Source organism: Dendrobates tinctorius, unplaced genomic scaffold (assembly GCF_039654945.1).
Source record: "Dendrobates tinctorius isolate UK_male_01 unplaced genomic scaffold, ASM3965494v1 ptg000104l, whole genome shotgun sequence".
Lineage (NCBI taxonomy): Eukaryota > Metazoa > Chordata > Amphibia > Anura > Dendrobatidae > Dendrobates > Dendrobates tinctorius.
Window position 1 is genome coordinate 13,333,824 of NW_027361772.1, and position 26,962 is coordinate 13,360,785.

The 26,962-nt window shown below is 45.5% G+C and overlaps 1 protein-coding gene and 1 long non-coding RNA gene across 5 annotated transcripts in view; one reads left to right on the forward strand and one right to left on the reverse strand.

Moving 5' to 3' along the window:
* The window catches only part of LOC141100351 (uncharacterized), a 46,660-nt gene extending 39,793 nt beyond the window's left edge, over positions 1-6,867 (reverse strand). The window contains exons 1-2 of the long non-coding RNA XR_012234680.1: positions 6,776-6,867; positions 2,663-2,719 (exon numbers count right to left, since the gene is read on the reverse strand). This is a non-coding gene — a long non-coding RNA (uncharacterized lncRNA). The remainder of the gene's footprint in view (positions 1-2,662; positions 2,720-6,775) is intronic.
* The window catches only part of WIZ (WIZ zinc finger), a 93,849-nt gene that overhangs the window by 53,742 nt on the left and 13,145 nt on the right, over positions 1-26,962 (forward strand). For 3 of the 4 annotated variants that reach the window (XM_073588768.1, XM_073588770.1, XM_073588769.1), the window contains 3 exons: positions 18,008-18,133; positions 23,789-24,052; positions 24,431-25,180. In XM_073588768.1, the coding sequence (XP_073444869.1) occupies positions 18,008-18,133; positions 23,789-24,052; positions 24,431-25,180 (1,140 nt within the window). The remainder of the gene's footprint in view (positions 1-18,007; positions 18,134-23,788; positions 24,053-24,430; positions 25,181-26,962) is intronic. The other variant, XM_073588771.1, reaches the window with a different exon arrangement.

Here is a 26,962-nt window from a genome sequence, read left to right on the forward strand (position 1 = left end):
AGTGAACAATACTGCTGAAGTTTGGTGGAGATTGTCTCTTGTGTATGATGGGGCCTTCCCCCCACCATCTGAAATGTCTAAATTTACTATTCGGGTGTAACTTTTTTCGTTTTATCCATCTTTTTTTCCCAATAAATGCTCCTTTACACCTCATTTTAGACCTATAATGCAGTTCTTGTTTTGATGGACATTAAATATAAGAAGGGAGAGCCCCATTCTTTAATTGTCATAGGCTTCATGGTGGTCTAACAGGTCTTGCAGGGACAATTGAGTCTCATGTATGAACGGTTTTACTATTCTGCACTGAAACGTGCCGTTCTCGCTATGGTCGGGCTCAGAAACTGGACGATGGTCAGGACTTTGGCAGTTTATAGCCATTACTGACATAGAAGACAGTTGGTGCTCATAAACTTCTATGAAGAAGCAGGGAGAGGAGCTAGAGACCAACACAGACATTCTACTTGTAAGTTCTCCTAAAGTGACAGTTACATTTCTCCATAGAACTTTTTAAGCACCAACTGTCATCTCTTCTCTCAGTAATGGAAATGTCTGTACTCACTGAATACAGATTCAACAAATTTTACCCATGAATTGACAATGAACGTTCAGTCCAGGAGCTGAAAGAAGCAGATTTCTCTGATGATACAGTTGTGCTCAAAAGTTTACATTCCTCGGCAGAATTTTTGCTTTCTTGGCTTTTTTTCAGAGAATATGAATGATAACACCAAAACTTTTTCTCCACTCATGATTAGTGGTTGGGTGAAGCCATTTATTGTCAAACTACTGTGTTTTCTCTTTTTTAATCATAATGACAACCCAAAACACCGAAATAACCCTGATCAAAAGTTCACATACCCCATTTCTTAATACCATGTATTGCCCCTTCTAACATCAATGACAGCTTGAAGTCTTTTGTCGTAGTTGTGGATGAGGTTCTTTATTTTCTCAGATGGTAAAGGTGCCCACTCTGATTGGCAAAAAGCCTCCAGTTCCTGTAAATTCCTGGGCTGTCTAGCATGAACTGCGCGCTTGATATCTCCCCAGTGTGGCTCAATGATATTGAGGTCAGGAGACTGAGATGGACACTCCAGAACCTTCACTTTGTTCTGCTGTAGCCAATGACAGGTCGACTTGGCCTTGTATTTTGGATCGTTGTCATGTTGGAATGTCTAAGTACGTCCCATGCGCAGCTTCCAGGCTCATGATTGCAAATTTGCCTCCAGTATTTGCTGATAACGTGCTGCCTTCATGTTTCCTTCAACTTTGACCAAGTTTCCTGTGCCTTTGTAGCTCACACATCTCCAAAACATCAGCAATCTACCGCCGTGCTTTACAGTAGGAATGGTGTTCCTTTCATCATAGGCCTTGTTGACCTCTCTCCAAATGTAGCGTTTATGGTTGTGGCCAAAAAGTTAAATTTTGGTCCCATCACTCCAAATTACCTTATTCCAGAAGTTTTGAGGCTTGTCTCTGTGCTGTTTTGCGTATTGTATGCGAGATACTTTGTGGCATTTGCGCAGTAATGCCTTTCTTCTGGCGACTCAACCATGCAGCCCATTTTTCTTCAAGTGCCTCCTTATTGTGCATCTTGAAACAGCCACACCGCTAGTTTTCAGACAAGTCCAGTATTTCAGCTGATGTTATTTGTGGGTTTTTCTTTGCATCCCGAACAATTTTCCTGGCAGTTGTGGATGACATTCCTGTTTGGTCTACCTGACCGTGGTTTTGTTTTTACAGAGCCCCTGATTTTCCATTTGTCAATCACAGTTTGAACGCTGCTGACTGGCATCATCAATTCATTGGATATCTTTTTGTATCCCTTTCCTGTTTTATACAGTTCAACTACCTTTTTCCATAGATCCGTTAACAATTCTTTTGCTTTCCCCATGACTCACAATCCAGAAATGCCAGTGGCTGGATGAAAGATGCAAGAGTCTGTCTGGATACCATAAGCTCACTCAGCTTATATGCACACACTGATTACAAGCAAACAGGTCACAGGTGAGGATGTTACCTTTAGTAGCCATACACACCCATTTGTGTCAACTTCTGTGCATGTTATCAGACCAAAATCACCAGGGTATGTGAACTTTTGATCAGGGTCATTTGGATGTTTTGGGTTGTCATTATGATTTAAAAAGAGAAAACACAGTAGTTTTAACAATAAATGGCTTCACCCAACACCACTGACCATGAGTGGAGAAAAAGTTTTGGTGTTTTCATTCACATTCTCTGAAAAAAGGCCAAGAAAGCAAACATTCTGCCGGGGTGTGTAAACTTTTGAGCACAACTGTATATTATAATGTTTATTATTTTCGCATGTACTATTGATTTATGGGAAAAAAAATAAAAGGGGAACAAGCAAACAGTAGTGAAGTGGTAGAACGTGAAGAACCCAGGATTGTGGGATCTTGTTATACTGGCTATGGAGGGGACGTAAATGGTTGTTCCCATCTTAATAGAAGGATATTGTCGGACAGAGCTTGTAAAAATAAGCACTTTTGCTATTTACTGCTTGTTAAAATTTGCAGCTGTTTTTGAGATGTGAACACTTTTTTTTCTTTTATTTACAACTGCTTGCTGCTGTCTATCTTGTAAATACTGTGCTGAAGCTGGCCAGGATTAGAAGTCAACAGCTTCAAAACAGTGGTTACAGACTCACCAGAAATTAGCTTATCAGCATTGTACATGATCGGTGTTCGGTCTCCAAGGCAACGAGCTGTAAATGAAAGAAAAATGTTAATATCTAAAGAATGGCTGATTGCAAAATTGCTTGTATGTATAATTGTGCAAGTACTCTCCAACAATACCCATTTATAGAAAAAAAAAAAATATAGGGATAAACCTTTAAAGGGGCATCCAACTTCCAGCACTCACACCCATCGGCTGTTTTCAGCTCCTGCCTCCAGTCTAAACCACAATGAAGATGTGAACAGAGCGTTAAAGGGGTTTTTCAGCTTAACAAATTGGACCCCCCCAACTGCTTTTATACATGCAGCGTAATAACCAGAGAATGTATTAACCCACCCCAGGTCCATTGCTGGTTTTCTGCTTCGGGCTCTGTGGTTGGCTGCAGAGGTGATGGCGCACAAACAGTGCTCATGAGTGCTGCAGCCAACCACTGAGCTCAGCAGCTATTGACCTCTTTATTGGTATAACCATTGAGCTTCGTGATTGACAACAGCGATGGAGTCAGTGCTGCGGTTAAGACTTTAGGCTGGTTTCACATTAGCGTTTTTTTGCGCAGCGCATCGTGCACGTCCATGCGTCATGCGTATCTATGTTTAACATGGGGGCGCATGGTCTTGCGTTTGCACGCGTTCGTATGCGTTTTCATGCGCATGCGGTTTTTTCGTCGTGTGTGCCTAGGCGCGCAAGACGCAACCTGTTGCAGTTTTGGGTCCACCGAAAGGCGTAAAAAAAACGCATGCGCACGGAATGCGACAAAATAACGCATTACAGTCTATGGGAACGCATGTAAATGCGTTCATCTGCGTTTTCATGCGCAAGCGTTTTTGGCGTAAATATGTGTAGACACTGGTTTTAACCCTTAGAGAACGAATGCGCCTAAAAAAAACGCATGATGCATTTTTTGCATGCGTTTGTATTGCGCACGATGCGCTGCGCAAAAAAAACGCTAATGTGATACTAGCCTTAAGACTGGCGCTAGTGCTGGACCTGGGTAAGGTGAGCACTCCCTTCTTGTTATCCACTTTTCTTAAAATGGAAAACCCCTTAAACTGTTGTCCAGACCTGGCCAGATACAGTTTGGTTCAGAAGTTTTTGGACGGTGACACAATTGACATACGGTAATTCATCTTTTTTTTGGATAAGTACAATGGATGTGGTCATTCATGCGCTTGACATGTTCACCTTCAGCTTTAATACAAGGGGCCTTGCATTAATCTGGCATTAAGTCTCTGTTCACATGGCCGGTAACTTATTTTTAATCTGACTTGAGGGTCATAAAAAAGACATAACGTTTCAGTACAGGCACCATCCACTTTACTGGGAACGGAAATGTCATTGCAATGTCTTCAGTTTGCCTCCTTTCCAGCTGAAGTCATCTGTGTTTTTATGTTAAGCTGGATCAAAAAGTGTAGTCTGCCCTACTTCTTTTTTTTTTTTTTTTTAGCAGGACAGAAAATAAAACATAATGGAAAAGGTGGAGAAACTTTTTTTTTTTTCTTCTCTCCACCTCTTAGAAAAACTGTGCTGTGTGCGATCTAGTAACGTCATCGTACTGGCTAAATGGTGGCACAAATATAAAAAAAAACAAAACTGACCGGCACTTTCAAACAGAAAAAGACTAGTGTGAACGGGTGCAAGCTAAGAGAACCATTGTATATAGCTAATTAAAGCTGCACTCTGAAGCGCTATAATCTGTAGACATTGAATATATGAAAATTATAACGGCTTTACTGCCGTAGAAAACATGTTAAAAAGTGAAGGTACTCGGCGCATACATTGGCCAATTCGCGTGAGCCCAAGAGCAAGCGACAAGGTGTACCGCTTTTGTTGGGACCCTAAACCAAACATGATGCCTCTCCTGGGCTAAAAGCCTACAGTTATATGGGCAGGTAGGAGCAATCTGTATTCAGGGTCCCAACAAAGGGGTACACCTTGTCTCTGGCTGTTGGGCTCGCATGAATTGGACAATTTATGCGCCAAGTATCTTCACTTTTTAACGTTTTCGACAGCAGTAATGCCATTCCAATTTCATATATGTAAACGTTGAATATAGCGTTATAGGGTGCAGCTTTAGTTATTAGTGATGAGCGAACGTGCTATCCTAGCGTGCTGGAGTATTATCCGAGTATCTTGGGCGTGCTCGGGTAATATGTTTGAGTCCCTGCGGCTGCATGTTTTGCAGCTCTTAAGACAGCTGCAACGCATGGGGGGAGTTGCCTAACAAATAGGCAATCCCCTCATGTGTTACAGCGGTATAACAAATAGGCAATCCCCACGTGAATTGCAGCTGTCTTATGAGCTGTGAGACATGCAGCAGGGACTCGGACCTATTATTCGAGCACGACCAAGATAATTTGATACCACTTGCGCACGCTAGGAAAACACGTTGTCCAAGCATGTTCGCTCATCGCTATTAGTTATATAAATGGAGGAGCAGGGAGTCGCCATTCTCTTCAAATCAGGACATAGTGCAGCTCTTGTTGGAAAGCGTCACGTCTTCCCAAATCCGAGCACATCCTACTGGACGTAGCATGGTTGAGAGGAATGGGACGGCTCGTTGTGCCTCTCTGTATTTAATATCGCACCCTACCGTAGACTAAGCATAGAGCCGAGAGTCGGGTGGATCGATTTTTGGGATCAGCCAGGTCACAGCTCTATGACCGTTGGATGAGAGGCTTGCCCGTCTCTTGTCTCCTCGGTTTCCTCGCGTGGCTTTAATTAGCTGAAACTATCTGTGCGTCTCGCTCTGTTGATGACGTTGCACCAGCCCAAATAATCAATAGTCACGTGGGGGGAGGGATCCTAGAAGGTAAGAGATCTGCGAACCTTGTGGCCAGAGACTACTGACCTGGCTGATGGACCGCAGTCCTGTGTATCGATCCTCCCAACTCTAACACAAGGCTGTGCCGAAGCTGCACAATAAGGGGGTTTCCTGGCTGGGCCGAAGCTGCACATTGGGGGGTGGGGGGTTCCTGGCTGGGCCAAAGCTGCACAATAAGGGGGGTTCCTGGCTGGGCCGAAGCTGCACATTGGGGGGGGGTTTCCTGGCTGGGCCGAAGCTGCACAATGGGGGGGTCTGACTGGGCCGAAGCTGCACAGTGGGGGGGGGTCTGATTGGGCCGAAGCTGCACAGTGAGGGGGGGTTTCCTGGCTGGGCCGAAGCTGCACATTGGGGGGGGGTCCTGGCTATGCCGAAGTAGCGCAGTGGGGGGGGGGGGTCTGGCTGGGCCGAAGCTGCACAGTGGGGGACGGGGGTCCTGGCTGGGCCGAAGCTGCACAGTGGGGGACGGGGGTCCTGGCTGGGCCGAAGCTGCACAGTGGGGGGCGGGGGTCCTGGCTGGGCCGAGGCTGCACAGTGGGGGGGGGGTCTGGCTGTACTGAAGCTACGCAGTGGGCAGTGATTTCATGGTACTTTAGTCTAAGGGGTAAGGTTTCTCCTTGTGGAGAGTGACATACCAGCGCTGGCTTGTCAAGGTGAGGAGGCTTATTCCCCATGCAGTGCTCCTCTGGGAAAATAATATGCAAATTGCTTCTTCAGAGAGGAAGAGTTGAACTCTATAGTGCCACCTGTTGGTAGTAGCGATCCTACAAGTCACAATCGACCCTTTAACGGGTCTTGCAATATGACTTAGGATAAAAGCCAAATCAGAATCTCGATTTGCAGACACGGTGTTTTGGGCTATTGGCTCTCGGCAGTGTAAAGTATGAGAACTGATTTAGCTAGGTGAGGCTCTGGACTGAGGTCTAAAGGGTAAGGTTTCTCCTTGTGGAGAGTGACATGCATGGTACTTTAGTGAAATTTGTGTAGGGACTGTGACCAGACTAACCCGGAGAGACGGCCTGCCAGTGTGTACAAGTCTGTAGAATGACGTGCTACTCCCGGGAAGGCATGTTGGGAGCTGTAGTTTCCTACCCGAACATTGATGTGTGAACGATTGCTCTGTGCTCCATTGTTCCCCCTGCTTCACTGTCTTATCTATGCATCCTGCGCCCTTTCCCCTGATTGGCTACTCCCCGATTCTCGGCGCTCCATTGCGGCGGCCTGTCCTCGTCCCCGTGCGTTCCCGCCCCCTCTCTGTATTACCCGTCATGTCTGCGCCCTGCGAGCGGACAAAGGAGGCCGGGACGGGCCAGTCAGCAAAGAGCGCGGCCCTGCGCGCCAGCGGGTCAGGAGAGCTTGGGACACCGCCGGAAAGGAGGGGCCAAGAGGAGGAAGAGCAGAGCGCGGCGGGAAGAGGCGGCCGTCCGTGGCAGCGGCGGGAGGAAGCGAGGCCTGTGCTGTGGGGAGACGCGGAAGAGGCCTCCGGGGATGACGGTGAGACTCCGTGGAGGGCGGATGTCCCAAGTGTAGGAGCGGTCGTAACCAGGAATAATGGGTCCTATCCTCACAGCCTGGGGGGTGCACGTGTTATATACACAGCCTGGTGACGTCACACACTGGCCTATATACAGAGCCTGGTGACGTCACATACCGTCCTGTATACTATATACACGGCCCGGTGACATCACATACCGTCCTGTATACTATATACACGGCCCGGTGACCTCACACACTGTCCTGTATACTATATACACGACCCGGTGACCTCACACACTGTCCTGTATACTATATACACGGCCCGGTGACATCACACACTGTCCTGTATACTATATACACGACCCGGTGACCTCACACACTGTCCTGTATACTATATACACGGCCCGGTGACATCACATACTGTCCTGTATACTATATACACGACCCGGTGACCTCACACACTGTCCTGTATACTATATACACGACCCGGTGACCTCACACACTGTCCTGTATACTATATACACGGCCCGGTGACATCACATACCGTCCTGTATACTATATACACGGCCCGGTGACCTCACACACTGTCCTGTATACTATATACACGGCCCGGTGACATCACATACTGTCCTGTATACTATATACACGACCCGGTGACCTCACACACTGTCCTGTATACTATATACACGACCCGGTGACCTCACACACTGTCCTGTATACTATATACACGACCCGGTGACCTCACACACTGTCCTGTATACTATATACACGACCCGGTGACCTCACACACTGTCCTGTATACTATATACACGACCCGGTGACCTCACACACTGTCCTGTATACTATATACACGACCCGGTGACCTCACACACTGTCCTGTATACTATATACACGGCCCGGTGACCTCACATACTGTCCTGTATACTATATACACGGCCCGGTGACCTCACACACTGTCCTGTATACTATATACACGGCCCGGTGACATCACATACTGTCCTGTATACTATATACACGACCCGGTGACCTCACACACTGTCCTGTATACTATATACACGACCCGGTGACCTCACACACTGTCCTGTATACTATATACATGGCCCGGTGACATCACATACTGTCCTGTATACTATATACACGGCCCGGTGACCTCACACACTGTCCTGTATACTATATACACGGCCCGGTGACATCACATACTGTCCTGTATACTATATACACGACCCGGTGACCTCACACACTGTCCTGTATACTATATACACGACCCGGTGACCTCACACACTGTCCTGTATACTATATACATGGCCCGGTGACATCACATACTGTCCTGTATACTATATACACGGCCCGGTGACCTCACACACTGTCCTGTATACTATATACACGGCCCGGTGACCTCACACACTGTCCTGTATACTATATACATGGCCCGGTGACCCCACACACTGTCCTGTATACTATATACACGGCCCGGTGACCCCACACACTGTCCTGTATACTATATACACGGCCCGGTGACCCCACACACTGTCCTGTATACTATATACACGGCCTGGTGACGTCACATACTGTCCTGTATACTACATACACGGCCCGGTGACGTCACATACTGTCCTGTATACTATATACACGGCCCGGTGACATCACATACCGTCCTGTATACTATATACATGGCCCGGTGACATCACATACTGTCCTGTATACTATATACACGGCCCGGTGACCTCACACACTGTCCTGTATACTATATACATGGCCCGGTGACCCCACACACTGTCCTGTATACTATATACACGGCCCGGTGACCCCACACACTGTCCTGTATACTATATACACGGCCCGGTGACGTCACATACTGTCCTGTATACTACATACATGGCCCGGTGACGTCACATACTGTCCTGTATACTATATACACGGCCCGGTGACATCACACACTGTCCTGTATACTATATACGGTACATGGCCCGGTGACATCACATACTGTCCTGTATACTATATACACGGCCCGGTGACCTCACACACTGTCCTGTATACTATATACATGGCCCGGTGACATCACACACTGTCCTGTATACTATATACACGGCCCGGTGACCCCACACACTGTCCTGTATACTATATACACGGCCCGGTGACCCCACACACTGTCCTGTATACTATATACACGGCCCGGTGACGTCACATACTGTCCTGTATACTACATACACGGCCCGGTGACGTCACATACTGTCCTGTATACTATATACACGGCCCGGTGACATCACATACCGTCCTGTATACTATATACACGGCCCGGTGACGTCACATACCGTCCTGTATACTATATACACGGCCCGGTGACGTCACATACCGTCCTGTATACTATATACACGGCCCGGTGACATCACATACCGTCCTGTATACTATATACACGGCCCGGTGACCCCACACACCGTCCTCTATACTATATACACGGCCCGGTGACGTCACATACCGTCCTCTATACTATATACACGGCCCGGTGACCCCACACACTGTCCTCTATACTATATACACGGCCCGGTGACGTCACATACCGTCCTCTATACTATATACATGGCCCGGTGACCCCACACACTGTCCTGTATACTATATACACGGCCCGGTGACGTCACATACCGTCCTGTATACTATATACACGGCCCGGTGACATCACATACCGTCCTGTATACTATATACACGACCCGGTGACATCACATACCGTCCTGTATACTATATACACGACCCGGTGACGTCACATACCGTCCTTTATACTATATACACGGCCCGGTGACGTCACATACCGTCCTTTATACTATATACACGGCCTGGTGACGTCACATACCGTCCTGTATACTATATACACGGCCTGGTGACGTCACACACTGTCCTGTATACTATATACACGGCCTGGTGACATCACACACTGTCCTTTATGCTATATACACGGCCCGGTGACATCACATACCGTCCTGTATACTATATACACGGCCCGGTGACGTCACATACCGTCCTGTATACTATATATACGACCCGGTGACGTCACATACCGTCCTTTATACTATATACACGGCCCGGTGATGTCACATACCGTCCTTTATACTATATACACGGCCCGGTGACGTCACACACTGTCCTGTATACTATATAAGTTAATTAAATTCACCGCACACTCAAACAGACTTTATGCAAATAGGTGTTCATTTTATTACATGAGGGAGCCAAACTGGAATATAGCACACAGTGGAAGCGATATAAATAAAAGACGTTTCGGCTCAGCCCGAGCCTTTATCATATTATCGCTTATTCCAATATTGGAGGTTTGTAAAGGGTGCAGAAGGAGAGGAGAATCTCTCAAGAAGAAATACCAAGATAAATGGCTGATGTGTGCTGAGAGAAGGAAGCGCTTCCACTGTGTGCTATATTCCTGTTTGGCTCCCACATGTAATAAAATGAACACCTATTTGCATAAAGTCTGTTTGAGTGTGCGGTGAATTTAATTAACTTGTCATTAGGACCTACTGGTCCGTTGCACCTGCACCTCATCTATATTTGACTAGAGTGCACGCTAACTACCCAGTTTACTTTATACTATATACACGGCCCGGTGACATCACATACCGTCCTGTATACTATATACACGGCCCGGTGACATCACATACTGTCCTGTATACTATATACACGGCCTGGTGACGTCACATACCGTCCTGTATACTATATACACGGCCCGGTGACATCGCACACTGTCCTGTATACTATATACATGGCCCGGTGACATCACATACCGTCCTCTATAGTATATACACGGCCCGGTGACATCACACACTGTCCTGTATACTATATACACAGCCTGGTGACGTCACATTCCGTCCTCTATAGTATATACACGGCCCGGTGACATCACACACTGTCCTGTATACTATATACACGGCCCGGTGACGTCACATACCGTCCTCTATAGTATATACACGACCCGGAGACGTCACATACCGTCCTGTATACTATATACACAGCCTGGTGACGTCACATTCCGTCCTCTATAGTATATTCACGGCCCGGTGACATCACACACTGTCCTGTATACTATATACACAGCCTGGTGACGTCACATTCCGTCCTCTATAGTATATACACGGCCCGGTGACATCACACACTGTCCTGTATACTATATACACGGCCCGGTGACGTCACATACCGTCCTCTATAGTATATACACGACCCGGAGACGTCACATACCGTCCTGTATACTATATACACGACCCGGTGACATCACATACCGTCCTGTATACTATATACACGGCCCGGTGACATCACATACTGTCCTGTATACTATATACACGGCCTGGTGACGTCACATACCGTCCTGTATACTATATACACAGCCCGGTGACATCACATACCGCCCTTTCTACTATATACACGGCCTGGTGACGTCACATACCGTCCTGTATACTATATACACAGCCCGGTGACATCACATACTGTCCTCTATAGTATATACACGGCCCGGTGACATCACATACCGTCCTCTATAGTATATACACGACCCGGTGACGTCACATACCGTCCTGTATACTATATACACGGCCCTGTGACATCACCCACTGTCCTGTATACTATATACACGGCCCAGTGACATCACATACCGTCCTCTATACTATATACATGGCCCAGTGACATCACATACCGTCCTCTATACTATATACACGGCCTGGTGACATCACATACCGTCCTCTGTACTATATACACGGCCTGGTGACATCACATACTGTCCTCTGTACTATATACACGGCCCGGTGACATCACATACCGTCCTCTATACTATATACACGGCCCGGTGACATCATATACCGTCCTCTGTACTATATACACGACCCGGTGATGTCACATACCGTCCTCTATACTATATACACTACCCGGTGACGTCACATACCGTCCTCTATACTATATACACGGCCTGGTGACGTCACATACCGTCCTCTATACTATATACACGGCCTGGTGACGTCACATACCGTCCTCTATACTATATACACGGCCTGGTGACGTCACATACCGTCCTCTATACTATATACACGACCCGGTGATGTCACATACCGTCCTCTATACTCTATACACGACTCTGTGACGTCACATACCGTCCTCTATACTATATACACGGCCTGGTGACGTCACGTACCGTCCTCTATACTACATACGCGACCCGGTGACGTCACGTACCGTCCTCTAAACTATATATGCGGCCCGGTGACGTCACGTACCGTCTTCTATACTATATACGTGGCCCGGTGACGTCACGTACCGTCCTCTATACTATATACGTGGCCTGGTGACGTCACATACCGTCCTCTATACTATATACGTGCCCCGGTGACATCACATACCGTCCTCTATACTATATACACGACCCGGTGACGTCACATACCGTCCTCTATACTATATACGCGGCCCGGTGACGTCACACCGTCGTCTATACTATATACACTGCATGGTGATGTCACAATGTTTTTTAATGCGATATGTTCATAGTATAATATTCCTGTCCTCTTGTTATTGTACAGTTGTGGCCAAAGGTTTTGAGGCTGACACAAATTTTAGTTTTCACAATTTGCGCCTTCAGTGTTTTTCGACCTTTTAGTTGGGTGTTTCTGTGGTTAGTGACGTACAATTTTCAGCATTCTCTAAGTTTTTACATTTTTATTAACAAATCCATCAAATTTATTATGTAAAGTCTCGATATTTCCAGCGTTGATCTTCTGTTTTTCCCTACTTCTGCCCTTCGCCCCGGCAGCTGGATATCAGATTCCTGACTGTGTGTTGCAATTTCTGTGGTTTTGTTTGTCCATCTACTTCTTGAGGATTGACCACAGGTTCTCAATGGGACTGAGATCTGGGGAGTTTTTTGGACATGGACCCAAATTTCAGTGTTTTGTTCCTTGAGCAACTCGGTTATCACTTTTTCCTTGTGATATGGCTTCCACCATCAGGAGAAAGCATTGTTCATCGGTAAATTGCTCCTGTATCATTGGCACAAGTTGCTCTTGGAGGATGGTTAGAGCCCATTCTTTATTTATGGCATTGTGCTTAATCAAAATTGTGAGTGAGCCCCCTCCATGGATGAAAAGCCCCCTCCATGGATGAAAATCCCCCACACACGAATGGTCCTATGATGGCGCTCATCTTTCAGTCTTTCAGATGTCCCAAAAAGTCTGAAGGCCGCATCATCAGAGTACAGAACTTTTTCTCTGCGGTCCAATCCCTGCACTACCTGCCAAGTTACTTTCTCTGATGAAGCCTCTTCAGACAATTGGAAAAATCTGAAAGAATGATTGTCCAGAGAAAAAAAAAAAGGCGAGATCTAAACTTCCTCCAAGAGCAACTTCTTCCAATGATCAATGCTTTGTCCAGCATGATGGAGTCCATGTCACAAGGCAGAAGTGATGACTAAGTGGCTCGGTGAGCAAAATATTGACATTTTGGGTCCATGGGCTGGAAACTTGTCACTGAGAACCTGTAAAATTGTGACAAACCCCAAGCACTGATGAGACAAGAATGGGTTGTCACTCAGGATTTGGCCCAGAAGCTGATATCCAGCTGTGGGGCGAAGGGCAGAAATCACGAGAAATATTAATGCCCCGATTCATCAAAGGTGTTCTATGTTAGAAATGTGTGTAAAACACTTTGGAAACCTCATGTTGCCCCAAAATGTTGTGACTTTGTGTTTATACTCCTATTTTGTCTGGCTCTGCCAAAATGGCCCGAGCGTGGTGACGCCGTCTCCTCTAATTCCTGATGAGTTACTGGGTCATACTTGATGCCACAAATCTTTTTCCTATCTTTGGAGTAAGATGTGTGGCGAGTCGCACTACCACTTTTTAAGACGCACCCGATGTATTAATTATGCCTCTGACTCTTCCGCGCCCCCTCATCAAGAACAATGCCGATCTTCACGAATTGTGGACTGAGACTTTACATAAACTTGATATATTTATCAATAAAAGTGTAACAACTTGTGAAATGCTGATATTTGTACGTCGGTAACTGCAGAAACATCCGACTAAAAGATCTAAAAAAGGAGGAGCAAACTCTGAAAACCAAAATGTCTCTCAAAACTTGTCTACATCTGTGTGGAAAGTATAATCTACATGTCACATTATTTACACACAAGGTGATTTTTCCTAAAGTCTTTTTTTTTTTTTCCCACTTTTCTGACAGTAACAGCTTTTGGGTTCTTTTTTTTTTTTTCACATTTGAGCAGTGGAGAAAATTGTGTTGTGCTTAGTGTAAGGTTCTGGAGCTTGTTGTGGACCAACATGTTTCCTATAATTGATGTCTGAAATGACTGTGCTATGTCCTAGCTGACTGCACAGGTGAGGATGGGTCCTTGTGGTATCATGGTTTGCCCCCTGGTACTAGTTACCATGATATGTGTCTATTGAATGTGTTTACACTTTACAGTCTATGAATCACCATTTTGAAGATTTGTGTCCTGTCGGTGAATGGGAACCCCTTTCCCCAACCTCATCCAGAGCTTGAAACCCTATCCTGTCTGGAAACGTCTCACAGCTGAAAGTTTGTTACAATTGTATCCTGATTAGACAATCCTCATTAGGCCGGGGTCACACTTGAGTGTGATGCGAGAAGCTCTTACGAGTCTCTCACATCAATACCCGGCACTGCTGCTGGCACTCGGACCGGACATGTGTTTCTATGCAGCCGCACACTCCGGTCACGAGTGCTGGTGGTAGCGCCGGGTATTGATGCGAGAGACTCCTCCGAGTTTCTCACATTGTTTCTCCTCTTCATTGCAGAGGTATTGGCTTTTAAATTTTAGGCTTTAATTTATGATCGGCCCACCAGGACGTTACCATAGATGTCATGATGTGGCCGATTTAACGTGCTCAAACTGGTGAAAGATCCACTTTAAAGGGGGTGTCTGGTTAAAACACGTTATCGCCTACCTGCAATATTTTATTGATCAATGATGGAGCTTTGATCCCTGTTAGAATGGATTGACATGCTTCATCGCTGCTCCATTCGTTGCCTATGGGGCCGATGAGCTCTGACCCAGGTTTTTTTCAGCAGCCCCACAGAGAATGAATGGAGTGACGTTCGGGCGTCTGACCGTTTGCTCTATTCTATAGAAGGGTAAAAAAAAACTTGGTGCTGGTCTCAGTGGTTAGATCCCCCACCAGTTGTCACCTATACATTGGATAGATCGCTTGCTTTCACCAGAAGACCCTTTAAGTTTGTGTCTTTCTGACAGGTTCTCTCTAGTTTTCGTTTGCTGGGGTTGTCGCTGCCTATTCACATATGTGATGTAAGCCGGGACTGTGTAGTACAATAATGTCCTTTGTGGCGGTGACCTATGTACAGTGGTGACACCTGGATCCAATGTTACACCAGTGATAAGATCTCACTGTGAAAACTGGTTGCACAATGGGGGAGGAGGCGAGCTCCATTGTAGGGGGTAAATCAAGGTGACCCTGCCACTGGCGAAGAAGACGAAATCTGCGGCAGCGAGGTGTGTGTAATGTCTCTTTGGTTTCCAACCTGTTGCTCTCCAGCAGCCACAGGTTATTGATTTGTAGTGTACGGAAAGAATTGACCATAATGAAGAAATTGGACAGATCAAACTTAGTGATCGGACCCAAAGAGTGGTCGTAAATGGCTGCACATCCAGTTGGAAGAATGTCTCAAGTGGGGTACCACAGGGCTCTGTCCTGGGCCCTGTATTGTTCAACATCTTTATCAACGATTTAGATGAAGGAATTGAGGGTAAACTGATTAAATTTGCTGATGACACAAAGCTAGGAGGGATAGCTAATACTAGAGAAGAGAGAGAGAGGATTCAAAAAGATATAATTAAACTGGAGAAGTGGGCAGCAACTAACAGAATGGTTTTTAACAGGGAGAAATGCAAAGTACTACATCTGGGCAATAAAAATGAAAAAAGCAGATATAGAATGGGAGGAATAGGGCTAAGTGACAGCACATGTGAAAAAGACTTGGGTATACTAATAGATCACAGACTGAATATGAGTCAACAGTGTGATGCAGCAGCAAAAAAGGCAAATGCAATTCTAGGATGTATTAACAGAAGCATACAGTCTAGATTACGTGAAGTCATTATTGCCCTCTACTCCTCTTTGGTCAGACCTCATCTGGAATATTGTGTCCAGTTTTGGGCACCACATTTTAAAAAAGACATCAACAAACTGGAGCAAGTTCAGAAAAGAGCGACCAGAATGGTGACCGGACTGCAAACCCTGTCTTATGAGGAAAGGTTGCAGGATTTGGGAATGTTTAGTTTGCAAAAGAGAAGACTGAGAGGAGACTTAATAGCTGTCTACAAATATCTAAAGGGCTGTCACATTGCAGAAGGATCAACTTTATTCTCATTTGCACAAGGAAAGACTAGAAGCAATGGGATGAAACTGAATGGGAGGAGACACAGATTAGATATTAGAAAAAACTTTTTGACAGTTAGAGTGATCAATGAGTGGAACAAGCTGCCACGAGAAGTGGTGAGTTCTCCTTCAATGGAAGTCTTCAAACAGAGGCTGGACAGACATCTGACTGGGATGATTTAGCGAATCCTGCTTTGAGCAGGGGGTTGGACCAGATGGCCCAGGAGGTCCCTTCCAACTGTACGATTCTATGATTTGGCACCTGGCACACATGCTATATTTATAAAGGAGCTGTAATTCCCCCCCGTCAGGGTGTTATTTATATGCCGACCGGACTATGGTTCATTTAGCATTGCAGTTTTTGGTCCATCAATTCACGTTAACAAGCCCCAATTGACCATATAACTAGTAGTTCAGCGCTTCTTTACTGGCCTGTTCACACAGATCGGGGGACAGAGCGATTGCTAATGTGCTTATTCTGTCCCAATATCGATATCAGCTGCCCCCCTCTGTACACGGCCGATGTGCTGCCAAATACCAGGGATTATTGTCCTGAGAGCGTACTCTTCACCCAATGGACATGCATTTTGCTTGTTCCTAGTGTAATGGCCGGCAACTTTACATCAGCAGATAATTGGTGAAGTGTAGGAACGATCAGTCACAATCAGCTACTTGTCTAAACGCACCATAATCCTCGTTCACACATTTTTTTTTTTTTTTTTCAAAGACTTGAATAAGTAGGCAACCCTCCATTCTAGCTTTCATCCCCTATTCTCCCCACTTGAGCCAAGGGCGATATGAAAAATAAAAATCCATAATCTTCTACTGACTATCATCACGTGACCACTGTAGTCTTCACAGTCCACCCGAGCCAAAAGGATCTCAACCTCTTCTGGGTACCCCAACGATTTCTTGAATAAAGGGGATGTAGCTCAGACAAAGCGTCCTCTTCACAGATTGTTGTGTCCCCCCCATGAATAGGTGATAAATCTTGCCTAAAGCTCCCCCCACATCACATGGCTCTTGGACACGCTCTGCTGTGTCAGATGTTTCCAGACTCCTCTTGGTGGTGGCTTTTCTCCCGTAGAAAAAGTGTTAGCCGTGTCGGATCAACGTTTGTCAAAGAGCTTCGGGAAGCCTCCTTCTATTCAACTACTTATCCATATAGTCGGGTTCAGCCTAACTTTAATATGTCCTGGAGGGCCTTACTGTAAACCAACAGTTTACAGATAGTTTACTCACTGTACCTGTCGGCTACACCCCTGAGCTTCTCAGACCTCTCCATTCCCGCTTGTGCCATACTGGAGCTGCACTGCTTGCATGTCATTGTCTTATGTTGTGTAAGGGAAAAAGCACCATGTGGGGGGGCCATGAGTTATCTACCGTCTGTCACTTGCCATTCACAATTTTCATAGTGTGTTTTTTTTATTTTTTATGAGCGTCAAGAATTGCGGAAAGCCAATCGCTAACCCTTCCCCCTCCCCCACCCTTCTCCGCCATTGATTCTTGCTCCTTTGTTACCTGACTATTCCTAACTGCTGACGATAATTGGATTTTCTGTGTTTTTGTTTTTCTCCTCACCCCATCCTTCTTTTCACACCTTCCTCAGCATTATCAGACGAGGATGACAGCACACCATTAGATCTGGGACGACCGCAAATCTCAAAACCAAATCAGGGCAGGGTTGAGAAAATGGCGTCGGATCAGAGCGGAGACAAAACGGAAGAGTCTAAAGGTACGTGGCCTCTGTGTGATTTATATAGAAAGCCCGAGTAGCTCCGCTGCTTCTATGCCTAAGACTCGATTTATATTTGTATTTTTTATGCAAACTTTGAACCGAAGGCATAATTGGATGTAAAAAAATAAATGCTCATTTTTTTTTTTTTTATTTTTTTTTAGACCCGCTTCTGCAGGGTCTCGGCTTCAGCTGCACATGTGCAGATCAAAATCTCAGCTCGTCATTGAGTCAAGATCCCATTCTGCACATGCACAGCTGCCATTTTACTGGAGACCTCCAGAGGTTAATCTGAGCATGTACCACCCCCTGCACCATTTTGCTGTAGAATGCCGAGACATAAATTTGTCGAAGGGCGGCGCTAATGCAAAATATTAAAAGAAGAGAAGGCTCATACAAATCGTGATGGAAGGTTCTGTAATCACGATTTTATGAGCCTCTTCTTCTTTTTTTTTTTTTTTTTTTTTAACTTCCACTGCAGGGCCACCTGTCAACGTGGTCCTGCTGCTGTTGCAAAACTACAACTCTCAGCATGCTTGGACAGGTTGGGGCGATGGGGACTGTAATTTGGCAACAGCTGTAGAGCCACAGAGGTTGTGCAAAACTGCTGTCCCCATATAAGAGCGTTGCACAACTTGTGGCCCTCCAGTAGCAGATCTCCCGTCTTTTATAGTCTGAAAAATACGGTGAGTAGCAGAGTCCTCTGGTGTTTCGCATGATTCTTCAGCCAATTGGCAGCTCTGATTTAGAGACTGGAGTCAAAATTGCACAAAACTACATCAGATGTGTGGGTTTTGTTTTCTAAGCTGCTGACTGGCTGAGAGTAGTCATGTGATTCATCACATGATGCCACAAAACAAATTGGTATGTTCCATCTTCATTTAGACAATTATGGAAGGTCCAAATGAATATTTCAGAAATATCTTGGGTTGATAGAGCGTTCAATCTTCCTGCCATATTGTCCATATTTAATGATATTTTTTTGGGGGGGAGACTGTCTTTAAATCCAGAATTGTACTACAGCATGGAGACGCTTGTATGAGCAGGACCTTTAAAGGGACTCGGTCGGTACAGAGCGACTGTTGAAACCAAGAACAGGTGCCCGGTGTTTCACGGCGGGGCCAATCATTTATATACAGCTTCCCACCTACTTGGCTAACCCCAGTCTCCACCCAACCCTTATTTGATTGACAGCTCTGGTTTCTTAGAACCGGAGAGGAGATGGATGGAAACCAAGCAGGTGAGAAGGTGTATATAAATGATTGGCCCTGCCATGAAGCACCGAGCACCTGTGCTTGATATGAACAGTCATTCTGTGCTGACAGTCCCTTTAAGAGCACTTTCACATGAGGTCAGTGTACGAACCGTGACATCCGGAGGAGACACTGAACTCCTCACCCAATCCCAATGACAGGTTGGCATATACGAGGTTGTTGAGTTTAGGTGGAGAGACCTGCGGTTATACTAGACCTGCACTATGGATGTCTGACGTGTTCTTGATCATTTCTTGTAGTCATAAGACTTGTCCCTGAGAGCTGATGTTGAGTTAGATCAGCCTATGACCCACAACAGCAGAAGTTTGCAGACCCAAGTGTGACCCATGAGGCTTGTAGCATTAATCAGATTGTGTAGACCTGTATGAGCAGACACTTATCCACTAATAAATGTTATAGATGTGCTGGGAACAAAGGATAAGCAGAAGGCAACAGTCTTTGTCTTTCTTCCTAGTTACCATATATAACATTAGTTAATGGGGTATTTTCAAGTTTGGAAGTTATTCCCTATAAATGGGATAACATTCTGATCGCTGGGGGTTCGACCGTTGGAACCTTCTCACATCCCAAAAACTGGGGCTCTGAAGAGCCTCATATAAATGGAACGGAGGTGAATAGTGCGCTGCTGCTGTACTCATTCTAATGGGAGTCCCTGTTAGGCATGAATGGAGGGGTAGAGCACATGATTGACCTCTGCTCCATTCACAACTGCTTCTTGGGATCAGTAGGTGGGAGTCCCAGCAGTCAGGATATTAAGCCCTATCGTAAGGATAAGGTATAACATACAAGCTTGATACAACCCCTTTAACCCCTTCACGACATGCGCCGTACTAGTATGTCGTGTCCCTCCTTTTTGATGTGGGCTCCGGCGCTGAACCCACATTTTTCCCGTCACATGCCAGCTGTTTTGAACAGCTGACATGTGCCCCTAACAGCCACGGGTGGATTCATGATCCATTCGCAGCTGTTAACCTTTTAAATGCCGCTGTCATTCGCTGACAGCTGCATTTAATGTGATCGCCCTGGAAGCACGTCACTAATCCCACCCATCGGTGACACCTTCACGTGATCGCACGTCACTGATGGGTCGGTATGACAACCAGAGGTCTCCAGCAGACCTCTATGGTTGTAATTTGCCGGATTGCTATGAGCGCCACCCAGTGGTCGCTGCTCATAGCAAGTGAGCATTTCTGATACATACAGGCGATCTGATGATCGCCTGTATGTAGCAGAGCCGATTGGACAACTGCAGCTTCTAATCTCCCATGGAGACTATTGAAGCCTTCAAAAAGTATTAACAAAAAATGTTTTTAAAAATATTAAAATCTAAAAGTTCAAGTCGCCCCATTCAAAATAAAACAATTTAAAAAAATAAAATATACTCGTATTTGGTAGCGCCGTGTTCAGAATCGCCCAATATATCAAGATATAAAAAGAATTGGGGTATTTGCACACATTGCAGATTTGCTGCGGATCGGCAAGTGTGTGACCAACCAAAGTAATTCAATAGGAAAAAAAAAGCTGTGCACATGCTGCGGAACATTCCGCACGGAATCCACAGCGGTTTATTTTCCGCAGCATTTCAATTCTTTTTGCAGATCACCATGCGTTCTTACACCCATTCCATTAATGAAATCCGCAGGGCTAAAAACGCATGCCAATCTGCAAAGAATATGCACAAAATCTGCAAAAAAAAAAAGCGCTGATTTTTACCTGCGTTTTCTGCTAAGAGATGCAGATTCCGTGCAGAAAATTTTGCATGCAAATCTGCAACGTGTGCACATAGCCTTAATCCGATCAGTAAACGGCATAGCGAAAAAGTCAAAACGCCAGAATTACGGTTTCCGCAAAATTATATTAAAATACAATAATGGGCGATCAAGATCGTATCTGTACCAAAATGGTATACTTAAAAACGTCGGCTCGGTACGGAAAAAATAAGCCCTAGCCAAGCCTCAGATCACTAAAAATGGAGACGCTACGGGTCTCGGAAAATGGCGCTATTTTTTTTTTTTTTTTAAACAAACTTTGGATTTTTTTCTCTCACCATTTTAAATAAAAAAAAAAAAAAAAACAACCTAGACAAGTTTGGTGTCTATGAAATCGTTAATGACCTGGAGAATCGTAATGGCAGGTCAGTTTTAACATTTGGTGTACGTGGTAAGAAAAAAATACAAAAAACAGTTGTGGAATTGCACTTTTTTTTGCAATTTCCCCGCACTTGGAAGTTTTTTCCCGCTTTCAAATACACGACATGGGAAAAGCGATGGTGTCGTTCAAAAGTACAAATTGTCCCTCAAATAACAAGCCCTCACATGGACATATTGACGGAAAAATAAAAAAAAGTTATGGCTCTGGGAAGAAGGGGAGCGAAAAACAAACGCAAAAACGAAAAAGGGCTGTGGCGTGAAAGGGTTAAGATAATATCTTGTTTCTTATTTATGTGGCCTGTTTTTAATCCCCACATATAGTGCTAATGTCTTACTGACCATTCCACTTTTAGCATTACAAATAATTGGTAACTTTTCCATCTCTAATGGGGAGTGAGATCAGTCGTACCGTTAAAGTAGTAAGACTTTCAGAAAACTTTAGGAATGTCACGGTGACTCGTCTGAAGTTTTGGTCAATTGGGGGCATGGGTGGGCGCTAAGTGAGGAGACCCTTGCTGATCGCAAGGGTCATTGTAATTTTTTCCCCCAGTTTTGATAAGTGCATAATTAATTTTCTGTATGTCCCATTGTATGGGTTGAGGTCGTTTGCGGGTTTCCAACAAGAAGTGATAAATGGCGTAAATGTGTAAGAAATGTAAAGAGACTATACATATCGTTGTTTTTTTATGGTGCATGTAAGAATGACCAGTATAGTTTAGTCTGGTGTCTAAGGTATATGCACTTGCACATTCTGTAGACTTCATTTCCCTTCATGTCGTCACTTTGCACTTAAACAAAATAGATCTCCTAATGGACTGTCGCTCATCTCACAAAGACGGAGACTAGTGATGAGCGAACGTGGTGTGATAGTGTTATCTGAGCACGCTCTGGTGCTAACAGTGTCTTCTGCATGCTCGAAAAATATGTTCGCGTCCCCACGGCTGCATTTCTCGCGGCTGTTCGACAGCCGCAACACATGCAGGGACTGCCTAACAGACGCGAGACATGCAGCCGCTGGGATTCTGAATATATTTTTCGAGCATGCTGAAATCACTCGGTTAGTGCGTGTTCGCTCATCACTACCGGGGACATAACCGGGTGCATGGCTTCACATCCCAGCTCCCAATAACTCTGTAGTTGTCTTTAAGATAAGGAGACCACAAAATCACGGCTGCGGTTTTATGATTGTTTAACAAGCAATCACTTGATTTTTACGGAGGAACGAGTGTTCTTTGCTGCTATTAAAGTCGGCTGCACATTATTTTTTGAGGGGGAAACAGGGGCGAAACGTTATTCTCTTGGAAAGTCAAGTGACTGTTTGACAGGCAAATTGCAACCCTTTTGCCCCCGGTATAGGGCCAGACTGTGCTCCAGCAGCGCAGCCGAGATAAATGATCGTCATGGGTGGGTGTACCATCTGCTGCTTGCGGCTTTTAACTTTTATGACTTTACAAATGGGTTATTTACAGTTGATATTTATAATGTAGCATATGCCAATTCTCTTCATATACAAGGTTGTGTTCACACATGCCAGCTTCTTTTCTTGTACGGTCAGTGTGTAAGGCCTCAATGACTTGGATAGTAACCTAGGAATATCATAATGGGGGATGCAGTCGTTCAGCTGATCGCCATCTATTGTGTATGGTCGGCTGGGGTTTCCTTGTAGAATGACTTTGATAACCCATAAGAAGTCCTTTCATGAGTTAATAAACTGCAGAGTAAGCAAGGACTTCTGTTCCTAACTCCTGGTAGATGAGGGGCACTCAGACCCCATCAGTGTGAGAACAAGTTGCCCACCATGTAATCCTGTCATACAGCAGTGAATTTATCATGCGCAGTGTTCGGAGGAGATGAGTGCTCTGATGCACGGTGCATTTATTGCTGATCAGACGTGATCACATTGTGGGTCGCTGTGTGCATGGTTTGTAGCGTAGTGCAGGGTTCCCCAACTCCAGTCCTCAAGGCCCACCAACAGATCATGTTTTCAGGATTTCCTTAGTATTGCTTAGATGATAATTTATTCACCTGTGCAATACAAAGGAAATCCTGAAAACATGATCTGTTGGTGGGCCTTGAGGACTGGAGTTGGGGAAACCCTGGCGTAGTGTCTTGCACTAGTCACAGGATCGCTCAGAAATCTCATTTGCTTCATAGCCATAATACTCTTGGGTCTTTTTTTCCTAATTCATGGCCACTTTAGTAATTCAGTTTGTGATTGGTACCCCTGCCAGGCCCAGGTTCCACTACATGCGAGTTATGTGGAGCATGCTTCGAGACCCGGAAGGGCCTATCCAGCCACGCACGCTCCCACCTGCGGCACTTGGGGGTGCCAGATTCGGAGAGCAGTGGGGCGCCCATTGACCTGCTGAACGAGCTGGCTAAACAGGGCAAGCAGCCGAAAGACGAAAGTTTATTGGGGGCCAAGAAGGTGGCCAACCCCCATCCGGGATCCCCCAAGGCCCAGTGGGGGGAGGAGGACGGGCCTCTGAATCTGAGTGAGTGGTGTTGGGGGCCACTTTGGCTACAAGGGAAGGGACGTCGGCCTTTTATTTTCATGGCTTTTGGGTGGGTTGATGCAGGCACCTCTTGTACTATACAACCTATCTTGTCCCTTTCTTACTTCATTCCTTTCTTCTTTCCTTGTTTCCATCCTCTCTCATCATCACTCCTGTTGCATGTTTTCTCCTCGGATTATTTCCTTCCTCCTTATGTCCATAAACACTTTATTATATATATTTTTTTAATTTTGTGTGTATATACGTTTTCCATGCATCGTCTTTCATCACTCACCCATTTCCTCATTTCGTTTTTGTTGTCTGTGATTTTTTTTTTTTTTTTCTCCTTCGTTCCTGTGTCATTCCTTCATTTCACAGCTGTAGAAGGTGAAACCAACAGAGAAAATGACTGTCAGTTTTGTGGTGCTTGGTTTGAGACTCGGAAGGGGTTATCCAGCCATGCCCGTGCTCACTTGCGCCAATTGGGAGTGAACGACCTGGATGCCAAAGGCTCCGCAATTGCGGCTCTCAACTCTCTAGTCAAAAGCGAAGAGTTCAAGAAGAGGCTGTCCGCACACGTGCCAGCTGATGACGATGGTCCTACCAAAGCTCTTGCTGATGACACATCCAAAGAACCTGGCACAGAGCAAAGCCCCTCTAAAGAGCAAGAAGCCAGCATGCTCGCCAAGAGGGATGAAGGAGCCGACAAAGGCAATGATGATGATTCTTACGAGGTGTCGAATGGCATTCCTCGGTCCGTGCTGGCAGAGAGCAGCCTGAAATTATCTGACGGCTCGGGACCGATAGAGACCTCAGCACGCTTCAAATGTCCCAGTGGGTCAGGAAACAGCACCCATATTAAAATCGTAGAAGCCGGTGCCCCCCATATTCTGTCGTCTCATGTTGGTCCACGTACCAAACTAGTGGAAATTAAAGGCTCTCATGGGAAGCCAGATCTGGTGCGCAAGATGGGGTCATCTCACCAATCCAAGCCCTCAATAATGGGGCTCGCTCATCCAAGGCCATCTCCATCTCATACCCCACCGACCAAAAAGCTGAAGATGTCTCCTCCACCCAGCATGGAGGTTTTCTGGTCACCAAAAAATGTTTCTACTCCACTTAATTTATGTAAGTATAACACTGTCTGTCTACTACACCAGGAAAGACACCAAAAATTGTGTCAGATTTAGTCTTGGGGGGTGATTGGGAAGGGTGTGAGTTCTTTTGTGCATGAGTCTAGTTTATAGGTATCTTGTTTGTGGGGGGGGGGGCAACTGGGAGGCGAAAGGAGCACATCCACATGTTGCTTACTGTCTGGGTAATATTTCAGCACTTGACAGTGATGAGCGAACGTGCTCTGATAACACGTTATCCGAGCATGCTTGAGTGGTAACAGTGTTTTAAGCGTGCTCGAAAAATATGTTCATGTCTCGTGGCTGCTCGACAGTCTCAAAACATGCAGGCAACTGCTGCATGTGTTGCAGCTGTTTAACAGCCGAAAGACATGCAGCCGCGGAAATTCGAACATAATTTTCGAGCACGCCGAAGGCACGCGGTTAGCACCCAAGCATGCTTGGGTAGCACCTTATTCGAGCATGTTCGCTCAACACTAGTCCTTGAGTATATGATGCATCTTAGGGTGATCCCACACTCTGTGTTTGGGCTTATGTGTCCGAACCTGTGCTCACTGTGACGCCCAATGGCCGCGCAACTTTGGTTTCAAAATCTTGCACCCATTGTGCAGCATGGTGAACAACGTTTTGGCGTAACTTGCCTTATGTAGAGAACATTGTACAGTGATGGGTCGTTCTAGCTGAAGGAACTGAAGTTTAGGCTTTCATCATATGGCTTACTTCTCATTAGTGGGGCATTTATAGGTTTATATGTTGTGTATGGCCAAAAACTCAGGGGTTTCTACAGTTGGACCCTCACCAGTAAGGAAGTTGGGGCTTCTCTCCATATTGCTATTGGGTATTAACATTGTCACTGCGCGGGGGTAGTAAGTGATGGCCATGCTTTATAGTAGAAAGGCACAAAGACATAGAAGGTGACATACTAAATATCTGTAGACAACAGGGTTGTTCTGTAACCTTGAATTGCCATCAATAGAATATATTTATAAGTAACAGAAGTTTTAGCAACGGTCCCATTTAATATGCAGAAATCCAGGCACCCTTATGGTGGAGACCTTAAGTCAGTGACGTAGTAATCGGTAGGTTTCATGCATTGGATATAAAGTAACAGGAGACCTCACCATTGTATATAGATGAAAGGGGTGCTACTCTCAATTGTGCAAAGCCATGATTTATATAAAGATACCAAAATCATTTTCACTTACCCCCGCCATTCCAGTGCCTCTGCTACTGTCGGTTTTATGTGGACCCAACTGCAGTGGTGGCGTTATGTCGACAACTCATGACTCCGCAACCTCGCGCCGTCTGAATTGCCTTTACCGCTGGCCTCCATGGTCATTTGCTGTCGACTTGACGTCACGTGCAACCCCGTCCACAAAAACCTGTCAGAAAGGTAACGCTGGATCGTCACATGGTGGTAAGTAATGATGATTTTGGAATTTTGCACCATTGAATAGTGTCAATAGTTATATTACTCCATTATCATAGGTACTCTGTATGTATCTCCTCTGAGCCAGCACTGAATACACCATTTTCTGTACATAGCGCAGTCCTGGACCCTCCTGAATTTGTGTCACCACATGGTTGCCGTGTGATTATTAATCTGTAGTATTTTTCCTCTTTGCCGCATGATTTTTGCTTTTGGAGCTTTTGCAATGATTTATGCTCCTGTACTGTATGGGCTTTATATAATGTGTGCTGCTTACACTGACTTTCTTGTTTCTGCAACTAATTGTATTGCCTGTGTAATGTTTTGGCTTGTAACCCGTCCACCCCA